The following is a 22,930-nucleotide window of genomic DNA, read 5'->3' on the forward strand; positions in this document are numbered from 1 at the left end:
TAGTGTGTCTGGAGCATGACAAGGAAGGGGTGGGGTTAGGGGGTTGAGATGCAGTCAGAGGCAGAAAGGGCCAGATGCTGCAGTACTTTCTAGACCATGCATGGTAAGGAGTTCAGATTTCGGAGAGTCCAGATCCCACGGGGGAAATGGGAGGAACTGTATTTGAGCCAAGGTCGAGATAAAAGCTCTAAGCAGTGCACTAAACTGAGATTCCTAGCAGCCAAGGCAAGACTATTTTCTGCCTCTGCACTATTAGGCTGTAGCAAGGTTAGCTATTCTCCAGGCCTTGGAAGAGGCACAGAGTATTTTCCACCACTTTTTTTCTCCCTAGACCCCAAATTAGATTTGGCTCTAATCTTGCCCATCTGCCAAAGTCTATCTAGAAATGGTCCCCAGAGCCAAGGTAAAAGCAGCCTTACCCACCAGACCCCCAGTGAGCCCAAGTAATCCCCTCACTCATTGTTCCCACTGACTTTGGTCCAGGCTGAACCACAGCCTTAATGTAAAATTTCTTCTGGCCCTTTCCAAAATCAGATCTACTCTTAAAAGAACAAAGATTTGACTTAAGAAGAGTCTCAGATCCTCATCCTTTTGTGGAAAAACCCTTCCCTCCCTCAGCCACCTCCAGTTGCTCTGCTCTGGCACTAACGTGAGCCTCACCCACAGGGCCATCGGGACGTGCCAAGGAGAGTGGGGATGCGTTACAAACCAGTCCCCACCCGTTATGGCAGGTGCCCTCCTGTCCTGCAGGGTCGGACCGATACCTGGAAAGCCGGGATGCCTCGCGACTGAGTGGCCGGGACCCCTCCTCGTGGACAGTAGAGGACGTGATGCAGTTTGTCCGGGAAGCTGATCCCCAGCTTGGACCCCACGCTGACCTCTTTCGCAAACACGTAGGTGCCCCCGCCTGACCTCTCCTGTGTCCACTGGGAGTCTTGCTTCGGCAATTTGTAGACTCTTAAAGGCCCCTCGAGACTAAGCACGGGAGACACCATGAAAACAGAGACGATATCTCAGGTCTCCAGCGCCCTTGTCGGGCACTGAGCTCAGCCCCCTCCTGCAGTGTAGGTCTGACTCAGCCACGTTCCTGCTGGGTGCGTGGCCTGTGGGCTCAGGCCTGGGGAAAGGACTCTCCTCTTTTCCTAGACGTGTGTGCTCTCCCATCTGCCTGCCTTGGCCTGAGAATCGGGGGCCTCAGCCCAGGTTAGAGTCCCCTGCCACCTGGCCCCTACTCTCCAACCTCATCAGCCCCCATCATGTCCTTGTTCCTCTGGGAACCGCCACCATCTCTTCAAGTGACCATTTGGCTGTGTAGCCAAGCACCGCTCCTGACTCGCCTGCGGTGACCATACTCCTGATTTGGGCACAAACCCGTTTCCCAGCAGCCCCTGCTGCTGGGTGCTGTTCTACCCATTGGGTGCTCAGAACAGATGTGCTCCCTTTCATCAATCATTCCAGTCTTTCATGCCATTGGGTCTGGGGGTGCTCTTAGGTCCGGCCTGAAGGTCTCACAGTGGCTCAGCAAGTGCCTGCTCTGGGTCTATTTCACACAGAGGGGCCCCTGCTGCTCAGGAAGGAAGATGACTCACGGAGTGACAGTTGAGGGCCAGTATAAAACCAGTCTGGGAGAGGGGACGAGCACAGGATGGGGGAGGCTTACTGGGAGACATGGAACCTACCCGGGCCGGGCCGTCAGCAGCTGCGAGGGTGGGGAAACACCTCAGGCAGCAGGGAAGGGAAGCCAGCATGAGCTCCTGTGAAGAGCGCACCTGCTGGGCTCAGTAGCAGATGTGGGGCCGGCAGCAGAAGCTGTGGGAACAGGTAGGCTTTAGCGGCACAGCGTGCTCACTGGGCCCCGCGTGCCTGGGTGGCTTTCATCAGAACCTGGGTGGTCAGACCCACCAGGCCTCTGATGGTGCCTCCCCCCACCCCCACCAGGAGATCGATGGCAAGGCCCTGCTTCTGCTGCGCAGCGACATGATGATGAAGTACATGGGGCTGAAGCTGGGGCCCGCGCTCAAGCTCTCCTTCCACATTGACCGGCTGAAGCAGGGCAAGTTCTGAACCAGGAGACACCGCCCAGACAACTGCGGGGTCCTCCGGAAGGGGTCGACATTCTTCTCCCCGGAAGGAGGGCCAACAGTCTGCTCCGGGCGCCTCAGTGGGGCTCAGGGCCGCCTCAGGACTCCAGGAGGCTGTGTGGAGCCACCACTGCTCCCCCTCCTGCCATGATACGTCCTTCCATGAAGGACTGAGGAGGGGGGAGTGTGGGGCCCAGGGCTGGCGCTGCTCTTGCCCTCAGCCCTGCCTCGGCTCTGAGGCCCCTCTGTATTTATTTCTCAAGCCCGCTGGCCTTTCAGCGGGCTTTTAGACTGAACACCTTCCGGGTGATGGAGGAAGGGGCTGACCTCTGAGGCCCCAGAAGACAGGGGCCCTGAATTGACACTCGTGCCCAGTTCCCCTGCCACCTGCCAGGCCTGGTGTGGCACCCCATTGCCCCACAGCTCCCGCCACCTCCTCACAAGAGCTCCAGACTCCAAACTCATGGTGCAAACCTCTACCTTTTTTAAAAAAAGATCTTTTCTTATTGTTAATTTATTGTTTCTGGCACTCGGGCAAGCCCTCCGGTTCATACTCCTCCCGCTCCAGACACCGGGTTTCAGGAGGTGAGAGACTGCCCCGCCCCGGTCCCAGAGAAGCATGGGCTCTTCTCAGACCACATCACCCTGGAGCGCTTGCTCTGTGGGGTGGACAGATCCCTCAGGCCTTGACCGTGTACCCCTCAGCTTGGGGAGAAGAGAGTGTCTGCCACCTTCCCCTCCGCCTCCAGGGGCCCTCTGCAGCCCCAGGCCTCGTCTGTGGGAATGGGAGTCCCCCGCCCACACCCTCCCCCACACAGCTCCCTGCCCTGGCCAGAACTGCTGCCGAAGAAGGTCAGGCCCCCGGATTTTAGGCCACAAAGCCCGTAAGGCAGATGGGAGGGAAGGGTCTCCCGGCTGGGGTCTGGTTGTCCCCTCTCCATTATCCAGATGCTTCCTTTGTGAGCAGGTCAGCTGCGCCCGCTGCCATCTGGACTTCTTTTATGTCAATTTGTTTATAAATAAAAACCAATATAGATGCCTGTGTGGTTTTAATCAGTCGGCGGCGCACTGCACCTCCAATGGCGGAGCACTCGCCGTTCTTGGTCCTGGCTCCCTCGTCCTTAAGTGAGGCATGTAGACAAGGTGATCCCCAAGAGTTCTCCCGACCCCAGCAGTCCCTGAAGAGCAGGCCGCCTGCCAGATGCCCCCTGGGAAGGCGGCGTGGAGTCCGTTCTGTGCCCTCAGAGGGCTCCGCTCTGGTGTGGCTAGACAGCAGGGAACGCGGCGGCTACGCGGAGCCCAGGGGGAAGAGCCGTGTTTGGGTCAGCAGCTCCAAGAGCCTCCATGGCCGGGTTCATCGTCCTCCTCCTCATCGTGGGGCGAGGAGATGTGCGGGCCAGCCAGCTGGCATGGTACCCGTTGTGCCGACGTGGGACCCCGTTTCTATGGGGGTCACTGGAGGGGGCAGCAGCGCCATGCAGGAAAACCTCACGATAGCTGACACTCTTACGTCACCGAGGGCCCCGGGAACTACTCCACAGGAATTAGAATCGTCTCGTTAAATCTTCACGGCAAACCCATCTTACAGATCAGGAAGCGCACGCTTAGCTCACGGCGAGGAAGCGCCAAAGCAATCGTTTGAAGCCAAGTAATCTGACGCCGAGGCCAAGGCTGAGGTTCTAGCCAGTCTCTTTATTGTGACGCTTTGGGCGGGTCACTTCACTTCTTTGGGCCCGTGTGGTATGAGGGTTTCAGATGAGACCAGAGGGCCCTCCCAGCGCTCACCATGGCTGGTTCAGACGTGGTGACTGACTTGTAACCTGTCTTCCACTTGGCTCCTGTGGGTTCTAACCGTGGTCCCTGGGATGCCGTCACGGCCAGGGCTGCCGAACCAGAACAGGACCGTTCTCCACAGGCTCCTGGGCACCGGGGTGGCAAGCTGTGCTGTCCATTCACTGCCAAAGAGGGCCTCACTGAACCCCCACAATGAACTTAGCGGTGTGCCCCTTCCCCACGAGACACGGGGACTGAAGGTAATGCCAGCACATGTAGACAAGCCAGGCACACTGCGGGGTTGCACCTTACGGAGCGAATTGGCGTCCACCCCACTTGCCTCCCAGTCTCCAAGAGCGTACGCTTGTGCCGACACACTTGGGCCGAGTGGTTTATGTCCTGCATCTCACTTCAACCTCCCTACAACCCTCTAGAACGACCGTGTTCCTCCCATCTACAAGTGCAAAACTGAAGCTTGGAGAGAGCTCCTCGGCCCAAACTCCACAGCTAATTAGGGGTGCCTGTCACACCCTCCTGGGGCCACCGTCTCGGATCCTGCTGACCATTCAGAGTCAAGACCCACCTTGAAGGCTGTCAGGCACCATCACCCGCCCACAGGACAGCATGAAGCAGTCCTCCTCGGTGGGGTAGTCCTGGCAGGGCCCGCCATCATCCAGGTGACAGCCCAGGTGGCAAGAGGATGGGGCACATCGGGGAGCCGTGGGGTTCACCTTGGCTTAGCATCACGCCCCGAGGGAGCAAGAACTCCCCAGTTCGTCGGCACAGCTACTCCACAGGCATCGCTTCCGGGTCCCTACAAGGGACGTGCCCCATTGAGTCACGGCACTGAGGAGGCCCAAAGCGGCTGGTCCATATAATTTACAGTTACGGTCCGTTCCTGCCATGAGCAACGTTGCCTTGAGACAGCTGACATTCCCCTTTCATCCGGCTTCCCGAGGAACAGAACTAGAAAGGTACCCGTGTGTCAGATTCTGTAGGAGGCGAGAAGATGGTTACCCCTTCGCTCTACTGCCCTAACTTCTGGGGTCAGGACTGCAAAAAAGACTTTTGAAGTTGTTTCCCAAAGCCAAGCCTTTTTTTTTTTTTTTTAATATTATTTATTTTTGAGAGAGAGAGAGAGCAGGGGAGGGACGGAGAGAGACAAAGGATCCAAAGCAGGCTCTGCACTGACAGCAGATGCGGGGCTCAAACCCACCAACCGTGAGATCATGACCGGAGCCAAAGTCGGCTGCTTTAACCGACTGAGCCACCCTGGTGCCCCCCAAAGCCAAGCCTTCTGATAGTGACCCAGAGTCCTGCAGAGAAGCTGAAGTGGCCTCTGGCATCCCCAAACACCTGCCGGGCAGGCGAGACCACTCCATGAACCCCCAGTAGTCCAGCTGCCCACAAAATGGGAACACATCTGGGACTGGGGGGGTCACAGGCCCCCCGGCACCAGCTTCACGTGCCACACTCACCACCACAAGGAGAGGGCGTTGACTCCGGTGCGGAGGAACAGCAGGAGGTTCATGTGCTTCAGGAGAGGACGGAAGAGTCCAGGCTCTACTGAGGGCTGAATGGTTTCAGGAACTGTCTGCCCCCTCCCCACCTGTGGCCCCTCCCTGCTGCTGGCCACACGGTCCCTGTCACCTCCGCGTTGTCAGGCCGTTAGTCCTGAGCAGGAGCCTCCGCAGCATCCCTCGGTGACATCTTTCTGAAACAACCTGAGATCTCTGGGCTGTGGCTCTGGTCGTCCGAGTGGACACTGTTTCTACCCTCACACCGATGCCATGATCCCTCCTCAGGAAGAGCCGTAAGGTGACTCCCCCCTCCTCCCCGCAACTAACGCTAAAACCTTGGAGAACATTCTTGCCTCGGAGAGCCCAGACACCCTCCCCTCATCATCCCTCAGCTTTTGGCAGCCTCCTTGCCCTCTGTCACCTCATTTTATCAGGAAGCTCCACAGCTGGAAACCTCTAGACCAGGGACCACGACAGCCACGTGTCACACACTGTGCATCTGTGCCGGGCCTGCGACACCAAAGCCACTGCAGGTGCTTCCAGCGACCCACAGCTGACAAGTCCCAGTGTAAAGACACAGGACCCAAGACACCTGTGGGTAGCTGGGGCTGGACCCTGCCAGAGGTGGGCGGGAATCAGCAGGCAGATGCCCACTCGCAAGGGGAAGGTTCCAGATGGGCTGGGGCGCCGCCGTGGGGCCCAGATGACAAAGGCTGGGTCCATACCACTTCTCCCCCGAGCTCCAGAGTTTGCTCTCCGGACATCCTGTCCTCTCCCACATGATGGCTGAGCTCAGTTCTGGCCTCTGCCCCTGCCCCTCTGCTCCTTGGCTGGCCTCCCTGGGCAGTCAGCGCAGACACCCGTTGTTGATGTGGTTTCGGGGATCGTGGCCGTGTGGGGCCACCAAGTGGACATTCTCCAGATAACACGGGAAGAACCTTATCCATAGCTTCCCTCTCCCCCTCATCTTTGGGTCCACCTCACATTCTTAATCTTAGATTCAAGAGTTTTTTCCCTCTAGTGCAAAGTAGGGTTTGTCAATAAGGCCACAGACATCCAGTGAGGGGACTACAAGGGGCTGCTTATCCCTAACACCGGACCTGTGTCTGCCACCGGCCGGGCCACCTGCAAAGTGCCATCAATACTGTTAGAAAGCCTGATGCTGTAAGTAACCCAGTGATATTGCAGCACATTTCAGTATTTAAGACATCACTTTGTAAATGTATTCAGTGCTTACAATGACAGTTTTTACCCCCCCCCCCAAAGGAAGTGGAAAGGATGTTCATTTCACATAAGGTGGTTAAAGATCCCAGGGAAATTAGTAATGCAGATGTTTAAAGAGACCCCCAGTAAGAGTGGGGAGAGCTTGGGCACGCAGATCAGCGTGGAAAACCTCACGCAAAAGGCTGTCTGATAGCAAGGCCCCTGGAGAAGTGAGTCACGTCCTCTGGTTCACATGTTCACATGTTCCGTCCGTCAGGGCGCCTCTCCTGGCCAGCCACGACCCCACGTAGCCTTCTTCTTCGGCAGCTACAGCCCCTGCTGTGTGGTTGCCGTGAGAGCAGCTCGTGTTGGCAGAGTCTAGACAGGCCTGAAAGAGAGGAGGGGGAGCATGGGGAGCTCCCAGCCGTCATGCCGGGGTGGGCACGGGGAGGGCACCTGCCAGGCTCTTCCAGAGCCTCACGCTGCGCCTGACGGCCTCGGTCTCCTCTCTGGGCTTCCCCAGCCAAGCCTCTGCCTCAGTGTCCCTGAGGGAAACAAAACTCCATTAGCATCTCCAGAACGGCTGCTCAGAGAAGGGAAGCACCCCGCTGCCCCCAGCCTCCCCAGTCAGGAGCATCTGCCTCCACACTCACCACCCCCCAACTCAGGACTTCCAGAAGCCGCGTGGGAATGAGCTACCTACATCTGCATAATGAAAGCATTTACCAAACCCCCCCACCCGCTGCAGAACAGATTTCTGCTTTTAATAAAGGCTGTGTATCACCGATGTCTTGGCCCCTGTCAAACAACAGGTGACAACCCTGTCCTTGAAGTGGCAAATCTTGACCTATTTTTCAGGGCTCCGGCCGGACAGCAACCTCCGTCTCTGGCGTGGAGCAGGGGGCCTGGGGTCCCGGGCAGCCCTGGGCCCAGCAGTGTGTGCTCAGATCCGTCTTGGGAGTAGCTGGGTCATCAGTGCTCAGCGGAGCCTGGGATTGGTCACGAAGGGGAAGATGGGGACTCGTGGCACCGGAGGACCTGCGTGGTCACGGTTTGGGGCAGGGACAGGAGAGACATTACAGAAGGAGGAAGTACGTTCTCAGCCCCTGGACTCTGGGAGCTGCCCAGATGGAGCCACACAGCCCAGCCATAGTGTGTGTTCACTACCTTGGGGGTCGGGAAGGGGGGGAGGGGAGGAGTTTTCCTGATTGACTTCCCAACCGGGGGCCTGAGGCTGGCCAGGAAGTCATTGTTGACTCCTGTGAGATCACAGAAGTGGCTGTGCAGGCCCCGCCCACTTCCTGCAGCCCCTGTTCTCCCTGCCCGCCGCGGAGCCCCCAAGATCCCCCCCCAAACCAGGGAGCTGCTGGCCAGGAGTCAGGAGTCTGTGGGAGCTGAGGGCGAGCACCCCCCACGCTCCACCAGGAACCCTCAGGACATGAGGGTCATAGGCCTCCCTTTTCCTCCTGTTCCTGTTTGCCCTGAATGCCCCCACCCGGCCGTGCTGGTCGCCAGGCCCTGACTGTCTCAAGGATCCAATCTGAAAAGATGCAGGCGGGTGGTAGCTGCCACCCAGAACGGAGGCCGGGTGTGTGGGGGTGAGTGGAAGGCTCCTGTGTGTTCCGTCTGTGCACAGCTCGGGCATGAGGCCCCTGGCCCTGCGGGAGCGGGCGTCCTTAAGGGCGCCAGCTCTGCCCCTCCTCACTTCTGCTCTCTGGACCCAAATCAGAGGATTCGGTCTTAGACCAGGAGTTCTTAAGAAGGGCCGTGAGCCTCCTCAAACTGGAAGGCCGTTTTTCTGGGGAGGGGCCAAAGCTTTCATCAGTGTCCCCTGCTCTAAAAACCCTCTGGCCCAGCCCTGTTTCAGAGCCTCTGCTGGGCTCACACCAGGCTCAGACGGGGCAAGAAGCTTCGGTGTGGCTGCTGCTGGTCCTCCAAGCCCCGGGTTAAAGCTTCCTCTCCAGAGTCCCCTTGAAAAGGTTTCCTTGGGGCCTGGAGGCAGCAGGGACCCCTGGGGGGCAGGAAACCCTGGGAGGCCTCCAGCCTGTGGACTGGAGAGGAAAGACGGGACGTCTGAGGCCCACGAAGGGTTGTGGTGGGGCCCTCAAAGACCTGAGTTCTGGTCCCCTCGGCCCCTCTTTGGGCATATCCCCTCGGTCTTCCTTCCTGTAGAATGGAGGGGCAGGCCCGCATGCTCTGCTGTCTGCCTCAGCCCTGGCTGACTCCCTTCTTTCCTGTCCTAGGCCTTGGGCTTGGGTGGGTGGCAGGCCCCTTCCGGCTGGCCCTCTGCCCTCCCTCCCTCCCTCTGGCTCTGCCCAGCCTCTGCCAATCTGTGAACCTCCCAGGAGCCTCTGCACCCCCTGAGTCCCCTGGGAGGCCCTGGGAAGAACAGCCAGCAGTAAGGAATCCCGGAAGCCCTTCTGAGGGAGACCTCTCCAGGGACCCCACCCCCAGGAAGAGATCACCGCAAACGCAGGTGCAGCAGCCCCTCATGGAGCTCCCGGGCACGCCGCCCCTGCAAGAGGTCCCCGGGGAAGAGTCCCTGCCTGAGGACTCGGGCCTGCAGGTGACGCCCAGCACGCACATTCTCTACGTGGGCCACCTGAACCCCCAGTTCTCAGTGCCTGTGCTCACCTGCCTGCTGCGAGACGCCCTGGAACGGCTGGGGCTGCCGGTGGCACGGGAGCACATTGAGGTGGTGAGGCGACCACGGAAGGCCTACGCACTGGTGCAGATGACCACCCACAGGGACAGCCTGGCCTCCCTCCCCTGGCGCCTGCAGACGGCCGTGGAGGAGCACCAGATCCTCAAGGAGCTGGTGGCCCGCGGGAAGGAGCTGGTGTTGGGTGACGGCCGAGGGCCCTCGCGCGCCAGAGAGGTAAAGGGGGCGCTTCTGGAGCCACCAAGCCTGCAAGCCCCAGAGCCTCACCCAGGGGCGGGGAGAAGCCTGGGCAGGGGTGGAGGTGCGTCTTTAAGGAGCCAGGGGCAGATCTGCAAAGCTGCTGCTACTCAAATGAGCATAGACTGAGGCTGGCACTGCCTGCTGACTCTGGGGAGGCTCGCTGACCTTCACAGTTTGCCTCCAGCCTGGAAGCGTTTGGAGAAGGGCCAAAGTGTGGGACTCCTCCCTGGGCCCTTCTGTATTCCATCCTCTGGGTCTGGGCCAGCCCGGGCCTTCAGGGTTTTCTCTTTGGCCCACCTCATCCACTCGGCTGGCCAACATCAGTGCCCGCTCCAGGCCAGGCAGCACAGCAGAAAGCAAAGGCTCGGCCCTGCCTTAAAGAGCCCTCATCTTTGAGCAGAGCCAGACAGAGCCAGTTACAGCGCTTCGGCAGCCTGGAGCCGTGGGAGGACACAGAGCTGTGGGGACAGATTCACAGAAGGGCTGAAGTCTAAGCTGGGACTCGGGGAGCGCAAGGTCGTTCTAGGCAGGGGGACACGGTGAGGGGGGATGTTGCATTTGCAGAAGGGCAAGCCTTTTGGTGCCGCTGGAGCTCAGGTTGAAGGCTGCTGGGGAGCTGAGGAAGAAAGCTGGGCCAGAGGGCAGGGGCCAGGAAGGGCTTCGAGACCGAAGCAGGGGGAGGGAGGGAAGGTGGGCCTTTATGGGGGATGGGAGGGCGCAGTCAACTCACTGCAGCTGTGGCAGGACACTCTGTGAGACAGGTGATCTTGGTTTTCCTTTTCTTTCGGGATGAAAACTCCGTGGTGTTCAAATGGTTGCAGAACTGAACAGCTCTGTGACTGACATTTCAAGACCTGTGAGCCTGACTTCATGTTTGTGTGGCAGTTTCTCGTGTTTCTGAGAAACTGTTTCCTTTGGGAACTGCAGGGCTGGTAGGGATGCGCCCCTCACCACCATGCCCCAGCCCGCAGGGCACTCCCAGCCCCGGAAGCCCCTGCTGGAGACTGGGAGGCAGCAAGGAGCCGGGGACAGCAGCAGAGAACCCAGTAAGGGAGGAGTGAGAATCTTCTTGCGTCCAGGGTCAGCAAGGAGAGTGGATGGGAGGTACGGAGGCCGTGATGAGGCCCAGAAGAGGCCGGTGGCCATGAGTCTGCTCACGCACAGAGCCCGAGAACAAAACAGAAACCACGGAAGGGGTCTCAGGAGGGCCAGAGGAGGGTTGAGATTCAGGACTGATCAGTGGTCCAGAAAGCGATAGGCAGGCATTTCAGGGAGACAAGAAGGGGGTTATCTGTTGGAATGATCTTGGCCCCGAGCCTCAGAGGCCAGTCTACAACCTAAGTGGGAAGAGATTGGCCTCCGGGGTTCTGGCCCCCGACCTGAGAAGGAGAACTCCTTGTCCTCACCATGCCTACCATAGCCCAGCAGGAAGGAGCAGTGGCGGCTCAAACCCTTGACTTAGCAGGTTTCCAGCACTGGCTGCAGGACGGTGGGCAGTTAGGCCCTTCCGCCTGGGACGGGGCATTAGGATGCCCCAGCGGGCTGGGCCCCAGGCGGAAGGAGGTGTGTCCCGTCCCTCTTGTCCTGTCCCCCGAGGCTCCTTACTCTCACCCCTCACCTCAGCGGGAAGACGACAGCAGCCGGAGCCCGAGCCCCAGCCCTGCCAACAGCCCCCCGGCACGGGCCCCTCAGAGGTCCCAGGACCGGCCCAGCGTCGCACGCTCCGACAGCGCCATCGTGCACCAGGAGGTCCCGGGCCAGGAGCGCCTCTTCCAGGGCGCCTTCCTGGGCAGTGAGACGCGCAGCGTGGAGTTCAAGCGCGGCGGCGGCGAGTACCTGAGCCTGGCCTTCAAGCACCACCTGCGGCGCTACGCGTGCGCCTTCCTCAACGGCGAGGGCGGCAGCCTGTTTGTGGGCGTCGAGGACAGCGGCCTTGTGCGGGGCGTCCCCTGCAGCTACCGCGACGAGGACCGCGTGCGCCTGCTGGTGGACTCCATCCTGCAGGGTTTCCAGCCCCAGGTCTTCCCCGACGCCTACACACTCTCTTTCATCCCCGTGGTCAGCACCATCGCCTCCCCCACCCCCCTCAAGGTGAGCCCTGGGTCTGTCTGGCCCCGCGTGATGGCCCCATTCGGCTCTGCTGAGCAGGGCTGGGGGGTGGAGGGTGGGGGCAGAGGGGGGCCGGGCAGAGTGACCGGAGAGGCCAGAAGTGCCCCCTTGCCCCCACGCCCACCAGGCTGCCCCAGGAGCCCGGAAGAGCCAGCCAGGTGGGATTAGCGACCAGAGTCGCTGTCGCCCTTACCAAGGTGATCCGCCTGAGCGTGCGCGCCCCCAGGGCCCAGGCCGAGCCGCAGCTCTATGAGACTGACCAGGGGGAGGTGTTCCTGCGGCGGGACGGGAGCATTCAGGGCCCACTGTCTGTCCACGCCATCCAGGAGTGGTGCAAGCAGGTAAGCGGCTGGGGCGGGGGCAGGCCAGCAGTCCTGGCCATGCCATCGGGTTTCCCTCAGTGCTCCATCACCCGCAAGCACACGGGGGGTGGGGGGAGCACTGAAATAATCCTGCTACACCCCATGTTCCACCACCGTGGGCTGGGGGAGCCGGGGGGGAGGATGGAATCTTGAGAAGCTTTAAGACCACCCTGAAGAAGGGGCTGTACTATACTGTATTTAGGGGAAGGCCCTTACAATGGGGGGCAGTTAGTGCTGGACAGAGTCCTAAGAAAAAGCCTTTTCAAGAGGGAAACATCAGATGGCAGAAAAGCAGAGGAGAGCAAGGGGCTGGCGGAAAGAGGGAGGGACATGCCCGGGCGGCTCCTACCCAACCCTTGAGGAGGCCGGGCCCGGACGCTGGGATGCTGGCAGGCCCCTCAGGTCAAGCGGCTTCCCTCAGCCCCCAGGGTTGATTTGTCAGGGGTGGTGGCATGGCCAGGAACCCGGCTCCCACCAAGCAGGGAAGGGCCATGTGGTCCCCAGTGGCCTTGAATAGGCCCCCCCTGGGCCCTCCGGGGCTTGCCCTCCTCCGTCAGTTCAACCCTGGGTGGAGGGGGCAAACCCGAGGCGGCACCACCTCAGGCCTCTGCTTGTGGGGTGACCCCACCCCCCCACACACACCGCAGAAGTGGGTGGCGGAGTTCCGCACGCTACAGGAGAGGGTGAAGGTGCTGACGGCGGAGAAGGAGCAGCTCCGGCAGCAGCTCAAGCAGCAAGGACCCGGCTCCCGCACCTGCTGCGTCCTGTGAGGGCCCCGGTCGGCCAGCAGGGCCGGGCACCGGCAGGCCAGCTCTCCCTGGCATATGCAGGATTTCCTCTCTGAGCCGAAGTCCTCCCTTTAAAACCCGTCTGGGCTGTTCAGAGGTGGACGGGAGCGCGACCATCCTCGCTCCTTGGACAACCGCACACGCACGGGCTTCAATCCCGAGCGGACCCCCGTCTGTGTAGCTGAGAAACTGCTCTTAGCACGATCCCCAAGGAACCTTCCTTCTGGAAAGAACTGGTAAAAACTTGGCCAGGGCGATCGGAGGGCTGAGCTGTGAGGGACGGTCCTACTGCCTCAGAAGCTCCCTTTGCCCAGCCCGGGGTCTGCGACTCCAGTGGCGAGACGGGGCCAGAAAGGAATGCGTCATACAGGGAAAGCCCTTCTGCAGATGGCCAGGCACACTCGGTAACCGTGCCTGTAGGGCAAGCAGGCCACCCTGCAGCCACCACCCCAGGCTTGCTGGAACTTGTGACTGTCAAAGCTCTTTAATAAATTACATGCACCCTGGGGCAAGAATGGTTCTTTCCGGCCGGCCAGCTGGATGCCTCTGAGCCCTGAGCCCCGCACCCAGCCCACCTCTGTCCAGGAGGCTGAGCCAGCCCTGGGCTCCTCCCACACGGAGCTATGGGGCCTGGATGGTTGCAATCCATTCCAGCTTTGCCTTAAAGACCGGGTCCCCTGGGGCAAATTGCTACCTCTGTTCAGTTTCTTCATCTATAAGACAGTGAAATGGACTGGGGGCAGGAGCACTTGTCATCATCAGAGCCACGCCCTGTCTCCCCAGCACCTGTACAGGAAGAGTCTGACTTCCATCCCAAGCACCCTCCAGCCACTGGCGAGGATTCCTGCTCTGGCCATGTCCCCTGTCATCTCCACCGGCCGAGCCAGAGACTAGAAAGCCAATGTCTGATCATGCCCTGCTCGGGCTCAAAGAACTCAAAAGAACTCCCCATCTCATCGGAAGCCAAGCCCAAACAGTGGTCTATACAATTGGCAAGTTGGCCCATCTGACAACCCCTCCTGCCCCTTGCTCCTGTGTTCTGGCTACACCCACCAGCTTGTTTCATGAACACACTTGCTTCAGGGCCTTTGCACTGGCTGCTTCACCCCCCACCCCCTGAATGCTCCTCCCCCGGAGAGCTGCAGGACTATTTCCTCTCTGCTCCACTTTCAAGTGACAGGGAAGGATATTCGCTACCCAGCCCACTTCCAATTATACCTCCTTCCCCAGCACCCCCCTTCCCCCTTTCCTGCTTCCAACCTTTTTCACCAGTGCACTTGTCAGTCACTTTCCGTAGCTTTTATTTATAGCTGTCCCCTCCCCTGCAGTAGAATCCATGCTCCGGGGGACAGCGGTCTGGATCTGTTTTGTTTATGGCTGTTAAGTTCAGAATCTCAGACATGGTGAGCATGTAGTGGCTGCCAAATAAATATCTGCTGGTGAAACAAGGAGCCGCCTAGACTTAGGTCTGAGCCACTAGAAAACCATGGAATCTTGTCAGACGGCATTTCACAGGAGGGCCTGCAAAACACGCTTCCCTTGGGGCGCCTGGGTGGCTCAGTCGGTTAAGCATCTGACTTCTGCTCAGGTCATGACCTCCCGGTTCGTGGGTTCGAGCCCCGCGTCGGGCTCTGCGCTGATGACTCCCCAACCGCTCTCACTCATCAGTCACCCAAACCCGGGGCCCGAATCACGTTTCCAGAGGCCACTGGGAACCAGCACAGAGGTTGTGCTGATCAAGAAGTCAGGAGAGGGGCCATTTCTGAGCACCTTCCACGTGCCGGGCGCGTGCTGGATGCTGGTCCAGGCGGCACGACCCTCAGACGTGCTCTCCCTGGGAACGAGCCGGTTTCTGCCAAGGCAAGCGCAGTCATGTCGCTGAGCTGCTGCGGAGTAAGAACCGGCGTGGACCACCTGGGTTGAAGCGAAGGACGCCCGAGGAACTTCTCCCCCAGAAGCTCTGGACACCGGTCAGTCACCACTGGGTGTGGAAAGCCATCCTCCGGTCCCGGCGTCAGCCCGACATGGTCCCCACTGCCACAGCCAGGGTGGCAGGGCGGGTCAGGCTTTGTAAGCCCCGGAAGGCCAGTCCTGGTCCCTTCTCTAGGAAGGTCACCCGAGCGGGCAGCACTCAACGACTCGTCCGCCGAGGCGCACTCCGATGCAGGGGCGGGAGATCGCCCTGCCGCGGGGCCTTTGCAAACCGCCCCACACCCGGCTGAGTCCTCGCGGTTGTGGGGAGCGCTGCTGTCACCAGTGGGCCCGTCGGAATCCTCCGTTGGGGGAAGGCTATTGCGAAAATGATTTACACGGTCTGCTGAGACCACCAGGTGGAGACCGCGGTTAGGATTCACCCCATTGGCCGCGTTCAAAGTCCCGAGACTGGGATGAAGGCCTCTGCGAGTGAACACATTTTACTTTGGTCCATGAGAACCGGAGACAGACAAAGGCAGCGACGTTGCTCGTCCCTGGTCGGGGGCAGGAACACCAGCTTCTGGGCTTTGGCCGTGATGGGTGAGTGGAAGCGTGCCAGGAAAAGGAGGCCCACTTCTCCGGATCTCCCCGATGGAGGGGCTGGGCTAAATGGTGACATTTTCCTCCCCAACCCAGTTTCTCGAGGGTCGGGGAGGAAAGGCTGTGGACCACTGATGGGCAATCCAGGCTGAGCCTCTGCCTCAGACTGTAGAGAGGAGCCAGCTCATGTGGGTGAGCTCAGCATCCGGGGGGGGGGGGGGGGCGGGCACCAGTGTCCCCAACAAGGACGGATGCAGTATTGCTCATTGCACTCTGGAGGACACAGCCCGCAGGACGCTGCCGTGGTAGCGGCCAGGGTAGCAGGAAGACCACCCTGCGGATAAAGCAGTCCTGCTGGCTAACGGTCGTGGGTCCGCTGCTCCCTGGCCACACACGCGAGGGAGGGACCGCCATAAACAACACGCCCATCCCCCCTTTCCCAAGATCAAGCAGCACTCATGCTAAGTGAATCTCTACATGCTGAGAACCTAAATGTGAAGCCTTTTGGGGAAATTCTGGTTTCCCATTGAAAAAGAGGGTGGCTTAGTCGGTCAGGCGTCCGACTTCAGCTCAGGTCATGATCTCACGGTCCATGAGCTCGATCCCTGTGTCGGGCTCTGTGCTGACAGCTCAGAGCCTGGAGCCTGCTTTGGATTCTGTGTCTCCCTCTCTCTCTGCCCCTCCCCTGCTCATGCTTTGTCTCTCTCTCAAAAATAAATAAATGTTTTAAAAAATGTTTTTTAAAAAAGAAAGGCTCCTCTGGGCACCTGGATGGCTCAGTCAGTTAAGCATCTGACCTCAGCTCAGGTCATGATCTCTCAGTTCATGGGTTCAAGTCCCGCGTTGGGCTCTGTGCCGACAGCGTGGAGCCTACTTCGGATTTTGTGTCTCCCTTTCTCTCTGCCCCTCCCCCACTCACGCTGTTTCTATCAAAAATGAATGTTAAAAAGAAAAAAAAAGCTTCTCAAGGCGCCTGGGTGGCTCAGTCGGTTAAATGTCTGACTTCGGCTCAGGTCATGAATGACCTTGCAGTTTGTGGATTCGAGCCCCGCATCGAGCTCCGTGCTGACAGCTCAGAGCCTGGAGCCTGCTTCACATTCTGTGTCTTCCTCCCTCTCTGCCCCTTCTCTGTCACGCTCTCTCTCTCTCTCTCTCAAAAATAAACATACACTAAAAAAAATGGCTACTCTCAGTTTTTAAACGAAGTGTCATCAGATCGTCCACCAAAGGACGCCCCACTGGAGGAGAGCCAGGTACTGAGAGTTCAGGTGACACAGACATGTCTGGCTGCCACACTCAGACGTTCCCCACCGGCCGCGGCGTAAAACGCATCACAAAGCGTGGCTCATTCTGCATTATTTATTTCTTAAGTTAGAGTATACATGGGGGCTAGCCAGAATAGGACGGGCACACAGCGGTGCCTACTGTTACGGCACGTTAAGAAAATAGCTTTCCATATTGCATTTCAACCGCAATAACACCATTCTGGAAGGAAGAAATCCCCTCAAGCAAAGCTGTCTGTAGATGAGAGGGTTTTTTAGAGGCAGTTTCCCCAAAAGATTCTTTGTTCTTTTTTCTTTCTTTTTTTTTTTTTTTTTTTTTTTAAGCAACCCCTTGATGCAAGGAGTATCTCCCAGCCCCAGGAAGAGAAGTGTGGCCAGAGCACAGGGATGCGGAAACCACGCTTCCGAGAGACCGGCCACCTGCTGTTCCACGTGACCCCAAACTAACCGTTCCCTTTGGACGACAGTACCAGTCACAGCAGGCAGCGGGAGGCCCCGCAGAGCAGGGGTTCCCAGCACCGGCCGCCGTGAGCACTCGCCAGAATCGTCCCTCCGCACGCACTAGGTCCGCGTGGCCCACACTTCCCACGGTCTAGGCATTCAAGGGGAGGCGACGGGCTACACGCCTGGATCCACCACGACAGGAGGTAGTTTGGAGAAACGAGGTGACCAATGGGCGCTCCACCGGCACGCGCATCATCCGCTCCTGCCCAGAGGACCCGCTCCTCGGCCAAGAGCTTTGGGGACCACACGGGGCGTCCACACCGGGCTTCCACACGGGGTTTCCACACCAGGCGTCCACACGGGGCGGCACTGTGTAGGAGCCGATACACAGGATGGGACATGCGAGTCACAGAGTCTTCCAAATACCGTTCCCCCGTAATAAAATAATCTTAATAAAAACATAATTTAAAGGAAGTGTCAAAGGCTGAGTGTAAAATCAAAGCTGTAAACTCTCAAGTCCGAAGGCTGTCTGGAAGAATCATCCCTGTTAAACAAAGGAAAAAGAGAGAGAGAGAGAGAGAGAGAGAGAGCAGTTACACGACGTATGTTCCAGTAGACAAGTGAGGATTTCGTCGGCTGCTGTGGAAAACTACGCCAGGGGCTCAGTGAGGACCAGCGGCAGGAACCTAACCGGAGGAGTCAGAAGCTGCATTGGTGATTCCTGCACCCCCCCACATTTTCCAGACCTCAGGGGCTTCTTCCTCCACCCTGACACCGGGGCTCCGGTCGGTGCGCCCGGTGTCCTCGCAGGCCGCTGGCGGGGGAGCCTCCACTCGACGCAGCAGGGAGCGTCTCCACAGACTTGACCCGCCACCCAGCCCCTGACCGTGAACGCTTGCTGTGTCTATAGCACAGTTTCTCAGACCAGCAGACACCCCCCACCCCAACCCCTGCAGAGCGATGCACGCGTGCGTGTGTGCTAATGGGAACCAGCACCCCCTCACGCTCTCACGGGCCAGTGGCTCAGCATCCAGGGTGGGAGGGGCACAGCCATGCGTGTGAACGTGAGGGGCGCAGGCTTCAGGAGGCCGCCCGCCTGTGGTGGTGACGCCAAACATGGGACCGCGAGACAGCCCTGGTTCCTTCAGACCCCACGGGTTCCTGCCACCCCAGCCCCCTTCCGACACCCCCACCACCAAGATGTGGATTTTTGCCGACATGGTTCACTCAGTTATCACGACATTTTACATAATTCACGGCAGTGCCCAAGGCTACCAGACTTTATAGACGTACAAACCCTGTCACCATAAAGACTAACGTTCAAAGCTGGCCCGGTAACTGTTCAGATTCTGAGGGAGTTCGAGAATAAGCAGCAGTCAACATAAAAGTGTTGTAGGTATCAATCTTAAAGCACTTCCTGATGAAAGCCTGAGTTTCTGCAAAAGTGACCAACGCCGCTTTGTCATACCCGTCACCTCCTTCATGATCTCTAAGTTTACAGCTACATGAAATAACAGGGTCTGAGAACCCAGTTCCCCCAGATTTGGTCAGACTGGCACCTGAATGAAGCAATCGGTAACAAGACAGCTGCCCAATGACTCGTGTCCCCTCCGCCCTGCACTGGGGTCCCCGAGGCAGGGGGACGGGTGCGCTGTAACTCAGATGGGCCTCTCACCTGGCTGATGCCCACACGGACCCTACCACCTGCATTCTGGGCAGATGAAGTTCTCCACACTGAACCTTCGCGATATCCTTGCAATTCTAGTATTATCGCCATTAAAACAAACAAAAATACTACAGCTTAAAAACACCACTTACGTCATCATCAGTCATGATTTATTGACGGAAACTTCAACTCGGTGATTTCAGAGTCCGGGGAGCTGCTTCCACTCCTGTCGCTGTAGGTGTCCCTGTGGAATTCAGATGGTTTATTCGTCGTCTCCCACCAAACACACGCTTTCCTTCTCTGTTTTTCTAGCCACCATCACCACAGGGACACCTGCCTACCCACAGCAGGAATCAGACGCTTTCCTGCCTTATGTATTTAGCATGGAGCTGTAGAGGGATTTTCTTCTTCTAGTTACAAAAGATATACGTTCGACTTACACTGTGGTCCTGATACTCTACCCACCAGCTCAGGGTGAGGATAAAGTCGCAGCGGGGCAGGAAATCCACCAGGGCTGTGGCCGCCAGCCCTTGAAAGCCAGTTCCCCACGGACCCAGGGTCCTACTGCTACATGGGATCCCGGAGGCCAGGTGCTACGGTGAGGGGCCCCGGCCACCACGGGGGGGGGGGGGTGGGGGGGGGGGGTCCGGGCGGCACAGAAGCAGCCGGGAACACCAGGGAGACCACAGTAACAGGCAGGGGACACCCTGATGGACTACAGAGGAGTGACCGCACCTGGGCGAGAGCCTGCAGCCTTTCTGGAGGTAATGCGGGAGCCTCCCCACGGAGGCCAGCAGAAGGCCAAAGTACGGAGGCGAAGGCTTGATGGGCCTGGACAGGAACTCAGGGTGGTACTGGACTCCAACGAAAAAGGGATGCTCTGAAACAGACACGCAGAAGCAGCGCTTTCGTCATGTGCATAGAACGCAACAGATGAGCAAACCTCGTCAAATGTTTCACCTTTCTACGGACCCTTAAAATGATCGAAAACCAGCATCTGAATCAGAACCTAGAGAAAGGCAGCCAGAGAACGGGGGGAACGGATGCTGTCGCCCTGCTCGCTGTCTCCCCTTGGGGGTTCCCGCCCCAGCTCCCCCTGCTCCCTGGCTTCCGTGGGACCAAGTCCGCAGGTCGTCAAGATCGGAAGTGGGGCTCAAGGGCCAAGTCCAAGCTCTCATTCTGGAGAATGAGGACCGAGGCCAGGAGTGCAGTGCTGGCTGAGGAAGGACAGGCTTCCCAGGCCGCCGGGTGCCTCGTTCTCCAAGAGCACCCCACCAGGGCCGGGGCCCTCCCTACCGCCATCAGGCCAGTGCTCACTGCCCCCCCCCCCCCGCCCACGCACAGCCACCCCGCGCTCACCCTCCAGCTCCACGATCTCCATCCGCTCTCCCCCAACATCCTGGCCAACAAACTTCAAGCCCTGCTCCTCCAAACACTTTTTCAGGACTGGATTCACCTATGGAAACATGAAGAGTAAGCTGACTGACCTCTCAGCTTACTTGTCTAGAGTAACCGGAAGGAGGAAGGTTTAAAAGCCACAAAGCTCCCCCCCTTACCTCAAATCTGTGGCGGTGCCTCTCTTCCAAGTAATCCGGGTCTCCGTAGAGTTTCCCTGGCAAAAGCAAGCATGCTCCCGTAAAGAGTCCTGATTTCACAGAACAATCTATTCACTACTGCTTCTTGCTTCCCAGTTTACTTTTGAATCACCTACACAGCCAGGCCTTTTGAAGGTCATTTCTAGGATTCTCCAGGCAACCACAGCCTCCTGCCTATAGCAGCACCATTTGCATGAATTCTTGGGCTTGGACTGTTTTGACCACACCAAGAAAAACTAGAACAGCTGTTTCCTTTCCATCACCACCCTCCAACCTCGATTACTGAGGTACAAGAGCACTTTCCTGCTGGAAACTGCCTTGGAAAACACACCAGGACATATCAAACAGTGGAAGCCTAGAAAGACACTTCCAGAGCTACAGGGATGGTCCTCAGGGCAGCGCCATGCGGTTAAGTCACAGGCACAAAGAGCCTTGGCACCAGGGCTGTGGGGTGAGGCCCCCAAGTCCACAGAACACAGAGCTGGAAGGACCCCAAGGCCACCTACTCAAGTGACTCAAACTGACAGACACATGGGGCCCCGGCTAGTAAAGACAGAATTTTCCCAGTGGGCAAGAAAATGAGATTGAATGGAGTAATTCTCCTAAATGTTCCCCCCCGCCCCAATTTTCTCTAAATCTTTAGCGCGTATTAGTACTTTTCGACTAAAACCTTGTTAGGTTGGACCATACGAAACTGCCTTTCTGGGGGACAGAAATCGCCAACATTGGCAGTTTAATTCGGTTCAACCGAACAGACGAGGTACAGGACAGACTGTGTGGGGAGAGTTCACCTGCCTCCTTCTGGTCAGCCGCCCACACCCAAGGCCCCCAGGGCCCTGACCGCACTGCCTGCAAGCTTTCTAAGAGCCACACTGCTTCTCTGGTTATTACAGCACATCCTAGAAGAATGTGACTAGGAAGGGGGGAAAAAAAGACCTCAAAAGCAAGAACAAAACCAAAAAAGTCAGCCTGGCTCTTCGGAGCCCCAGCAGCAGCCCAAGATGTGCGTCCTGGGCACGCAGAGCTGAAGGCGGGGCCGGTGAGAGGCCGCTCTTACTCATGACCGAGTTCTTGGTCTGGAACAGGGTTCTCCTCTTGCCCAGCCTCATGGTTCCGCCCATCTGCCCAGGATTGTGTTCTGGCATGTCTATGACCTGGAGGTGTTCAAAAAACAAACACACGCTACCAAACTCTGCCTCCGTTAGCAGACTGCCTACACTGAGTGACAAGAGCCTGGCAGGAGGCTCTGATTCCCCAGCCCTTCCTTACAAGAGATGTTTGTCACTGGGGAAATGCCTCCCCATAATCATTCTGTGAACCTGTGTTGGGTAGCGGCTTAATCCTTTAGCCTGTCCTCCTGAGCTGTAGGACCGAACACAGCTGCTCCTGCCCGTGGCCCTTCCTGCCCCCAGCACTTCGGACCATGAGGGCTGCTGGGCCACAACACGCTCTGGAGACTAACGTAGCGGCACGGATGCAAGACAGGATATGCTGATGTTACAGCACGTGTCCCCTCCACCGGACTCATGAGCCACTCAGAGGACAGGGACGCTTCTCCAGGGTTTGCCAGGTCTAGGCGGGAGCCTGGCGGACGTCTGTGGGGCGGAGAGGCCGAGGCCCCCCCTGCCACGGGAGCCCAGCCCACCGCTTGGTCCCGGGCTCCTCTGAGCACTTTCTAAGGCCTCCAGGCCCCTATCTGGGCCCTGCTTTCCCACCACCCCGAGGCTGCACACTTCAAACCCTTCATTCTTCTCCTCCTGAGCTCTTAGTATTAGCAAAGTTCAACTGCAGGTCAACAAGCATATCCCGATGCTGTTTAAATGCCCTGAGATCAAGAGCTTGGTCCACTTTGTTTATCACAGTGTCTCTGGTACCAAGAGCCCGCCTGTCACCCCCGGGATAGGAGATTCAAAGATGGGTAAAGGCGCTATTCCTCCCCAGGAGCCATATGCCTCTGACAGGAGACATCACACAAGGTACGGGGGCCTCCAAAAGCTTTGGTTACTGTTAAACGCATCAGAACCATATTCCATGGTTCCTGAATAACATGCCCGTCTCCCAGGGTTGTCGGGGATGGAATGAATGAATACACGTTAAGTGGTGAGAACAGTGCCTGGCGCATAGTAAGTGCCCATGTGGGTGTTTCGTGTCAGTACAAAACGATCGTTAGAGTGCCAAGAGGAGTTAAGGGCTAAGGGGAGTGGGGATGAAGAGTGATTTTAATCAGGAACCACCCTGGTTGGCTGGGGTGATACCCATCTTAAAAACTTTCTGTTGCGAACTGGGAAGAGAAGTGAGAAACTGCACAATGAAAAATAAAAAAGTTCTTTCTATCCGGTCTGAGGGTTCTCTGGGGGGATCCAGGGGTCTCTTTCCGGTGCCCGCCCCCTCCACACCCTTCTAAGCCCTGGTAACGTTCAAACCCTGGACTCACCACAGGATGATTGGTCTTAGGGTCAAACTCTGTAGAATTGGCATCTGAAAAATCAAAACACTTACGTTACGAAAAGAGTTACGAACAAACCTGATTATTGAAAAGTGTCATTCCTAAGCCCTAACTCACAATTTCCCTCCTCGATGTAAAGCAATCCTTCGGTATTTAGAACAAAACTAAGGATAACGTTAAGACGTGAAGGACTCAATGCACAAACACAGGTGAGTTTTTCCATTACACCTGTTAACTCTCTGGG

The 22,930-nt window shown here is 58.0% G+C and overlaps 3 protein-coding genes across 15 annotated transcripts in view; 2 read left to right on the top strand and 1 right to left on the bottom strand.

The window, feature by feature from the left end:
- Positions 1-3,121, top strand: part of SCMH1 (Scm polycomb group protein homolog 1) — a 186,641-nt gene extending 183,520 nt beyond the window's left edge. For 8 of the 11 annotated variants that reach the window (XM_047082518.1, XM_047082528.1, XM_047082520.1 and 5 more), the window contains 2 exons: positions 667-893; positions 1,939-3,121. In XM_047082518.1, the coding sequence (XP_046938474.1) occupies positions 667-893; positions 1,939-2,064 (353 nt within the window). In that variant the 3' untranslated portion in view covers positions 2,065-3,121. The remainder of the gene's footprint in view (positions 1-666; positions 894-1,938) is intronic. The other 3 variants (XM_047082524.1, XM_047082525.1, XM_047082527.1) reach the window with 2 other exon arrangements.
- A 5,947-nt stretch (positions 3,122-9,068) lies between these two features.
- On the top strand, positions 9,069-12,720 carry SLFNL1 (schlafen like 1). Its single transcript, XM_047082213.1, has 4 exons — positions 9,069-9,455; positions 11,103-11,570; positions 11,786-11,929; positions 12,598-12,720. Exons 1-4 carry the CDS (start codon positions 9,069-9,071, stop codon positions 12,718-12,720), a joined length of 1,122 nt encoding a protein of 373 aa, XP_046938169.1.
- Positions 12,721-16,596: 3,876 nt separating this feature from the next.
- The window catches only part of CTPS1 (CTP synthase 1), a 30,306-nt gene continuing 23,972 nt past the window's right edge, over positions 16,597-22,930 (bottom strand). For all 3 annotated transcript variants that reach the window (XM_047085044.1, XM_047085046.1, XM_047085047.1), the window contains 7 exons: positions 22,675-22,718; positions 21,298-21,394; positions 20,202-20,257; positions 20,005-20,101; positions 19,381-19,525; positions 18,798-18,889; positions 16,597-17,523 (listed from right to left, as the gene is read on the bottom strand). In XM_047085044.1, coding sequence (XP_046941000.1) covers positions 18,805-18,889; positions 19,381-19,525; positions 20,005-20,101; positions 20,202-20,257; positions 21,298-21,394; positions 22,675-22,718 — 524 coding nt within the window. In that variant the 3' untranslated portion in view covers positions 16,597-17,523; positions 18,798-18,804. The remainder of the gene's footprint in view (positions 17,524-18,797; positions 18,890-19,380; positions 19,526-20,004; positions 20,102-20,201; positions 20,258-21,297; positions 21,395-22,674; positions 22,719-22,930) is intronic.

This window comes from Lynx rufus, unplaced genomic scaffold (genome assembly GCF_022079265.1).
Source record: "Lynx rufus isolate CCGP_SWC_20201006 ecotype Redwood Valley unplaced genomic scaffold, mLynRuf1.p SCAF_2, whole genome shotgun sequence".
In the NCBI taxonomy this organism is placed as follows: Eukaryota; Metazoa; Chordata; class Mammalia; order Carnivora; family Felidae; genus Lynx; species Lynx rufus.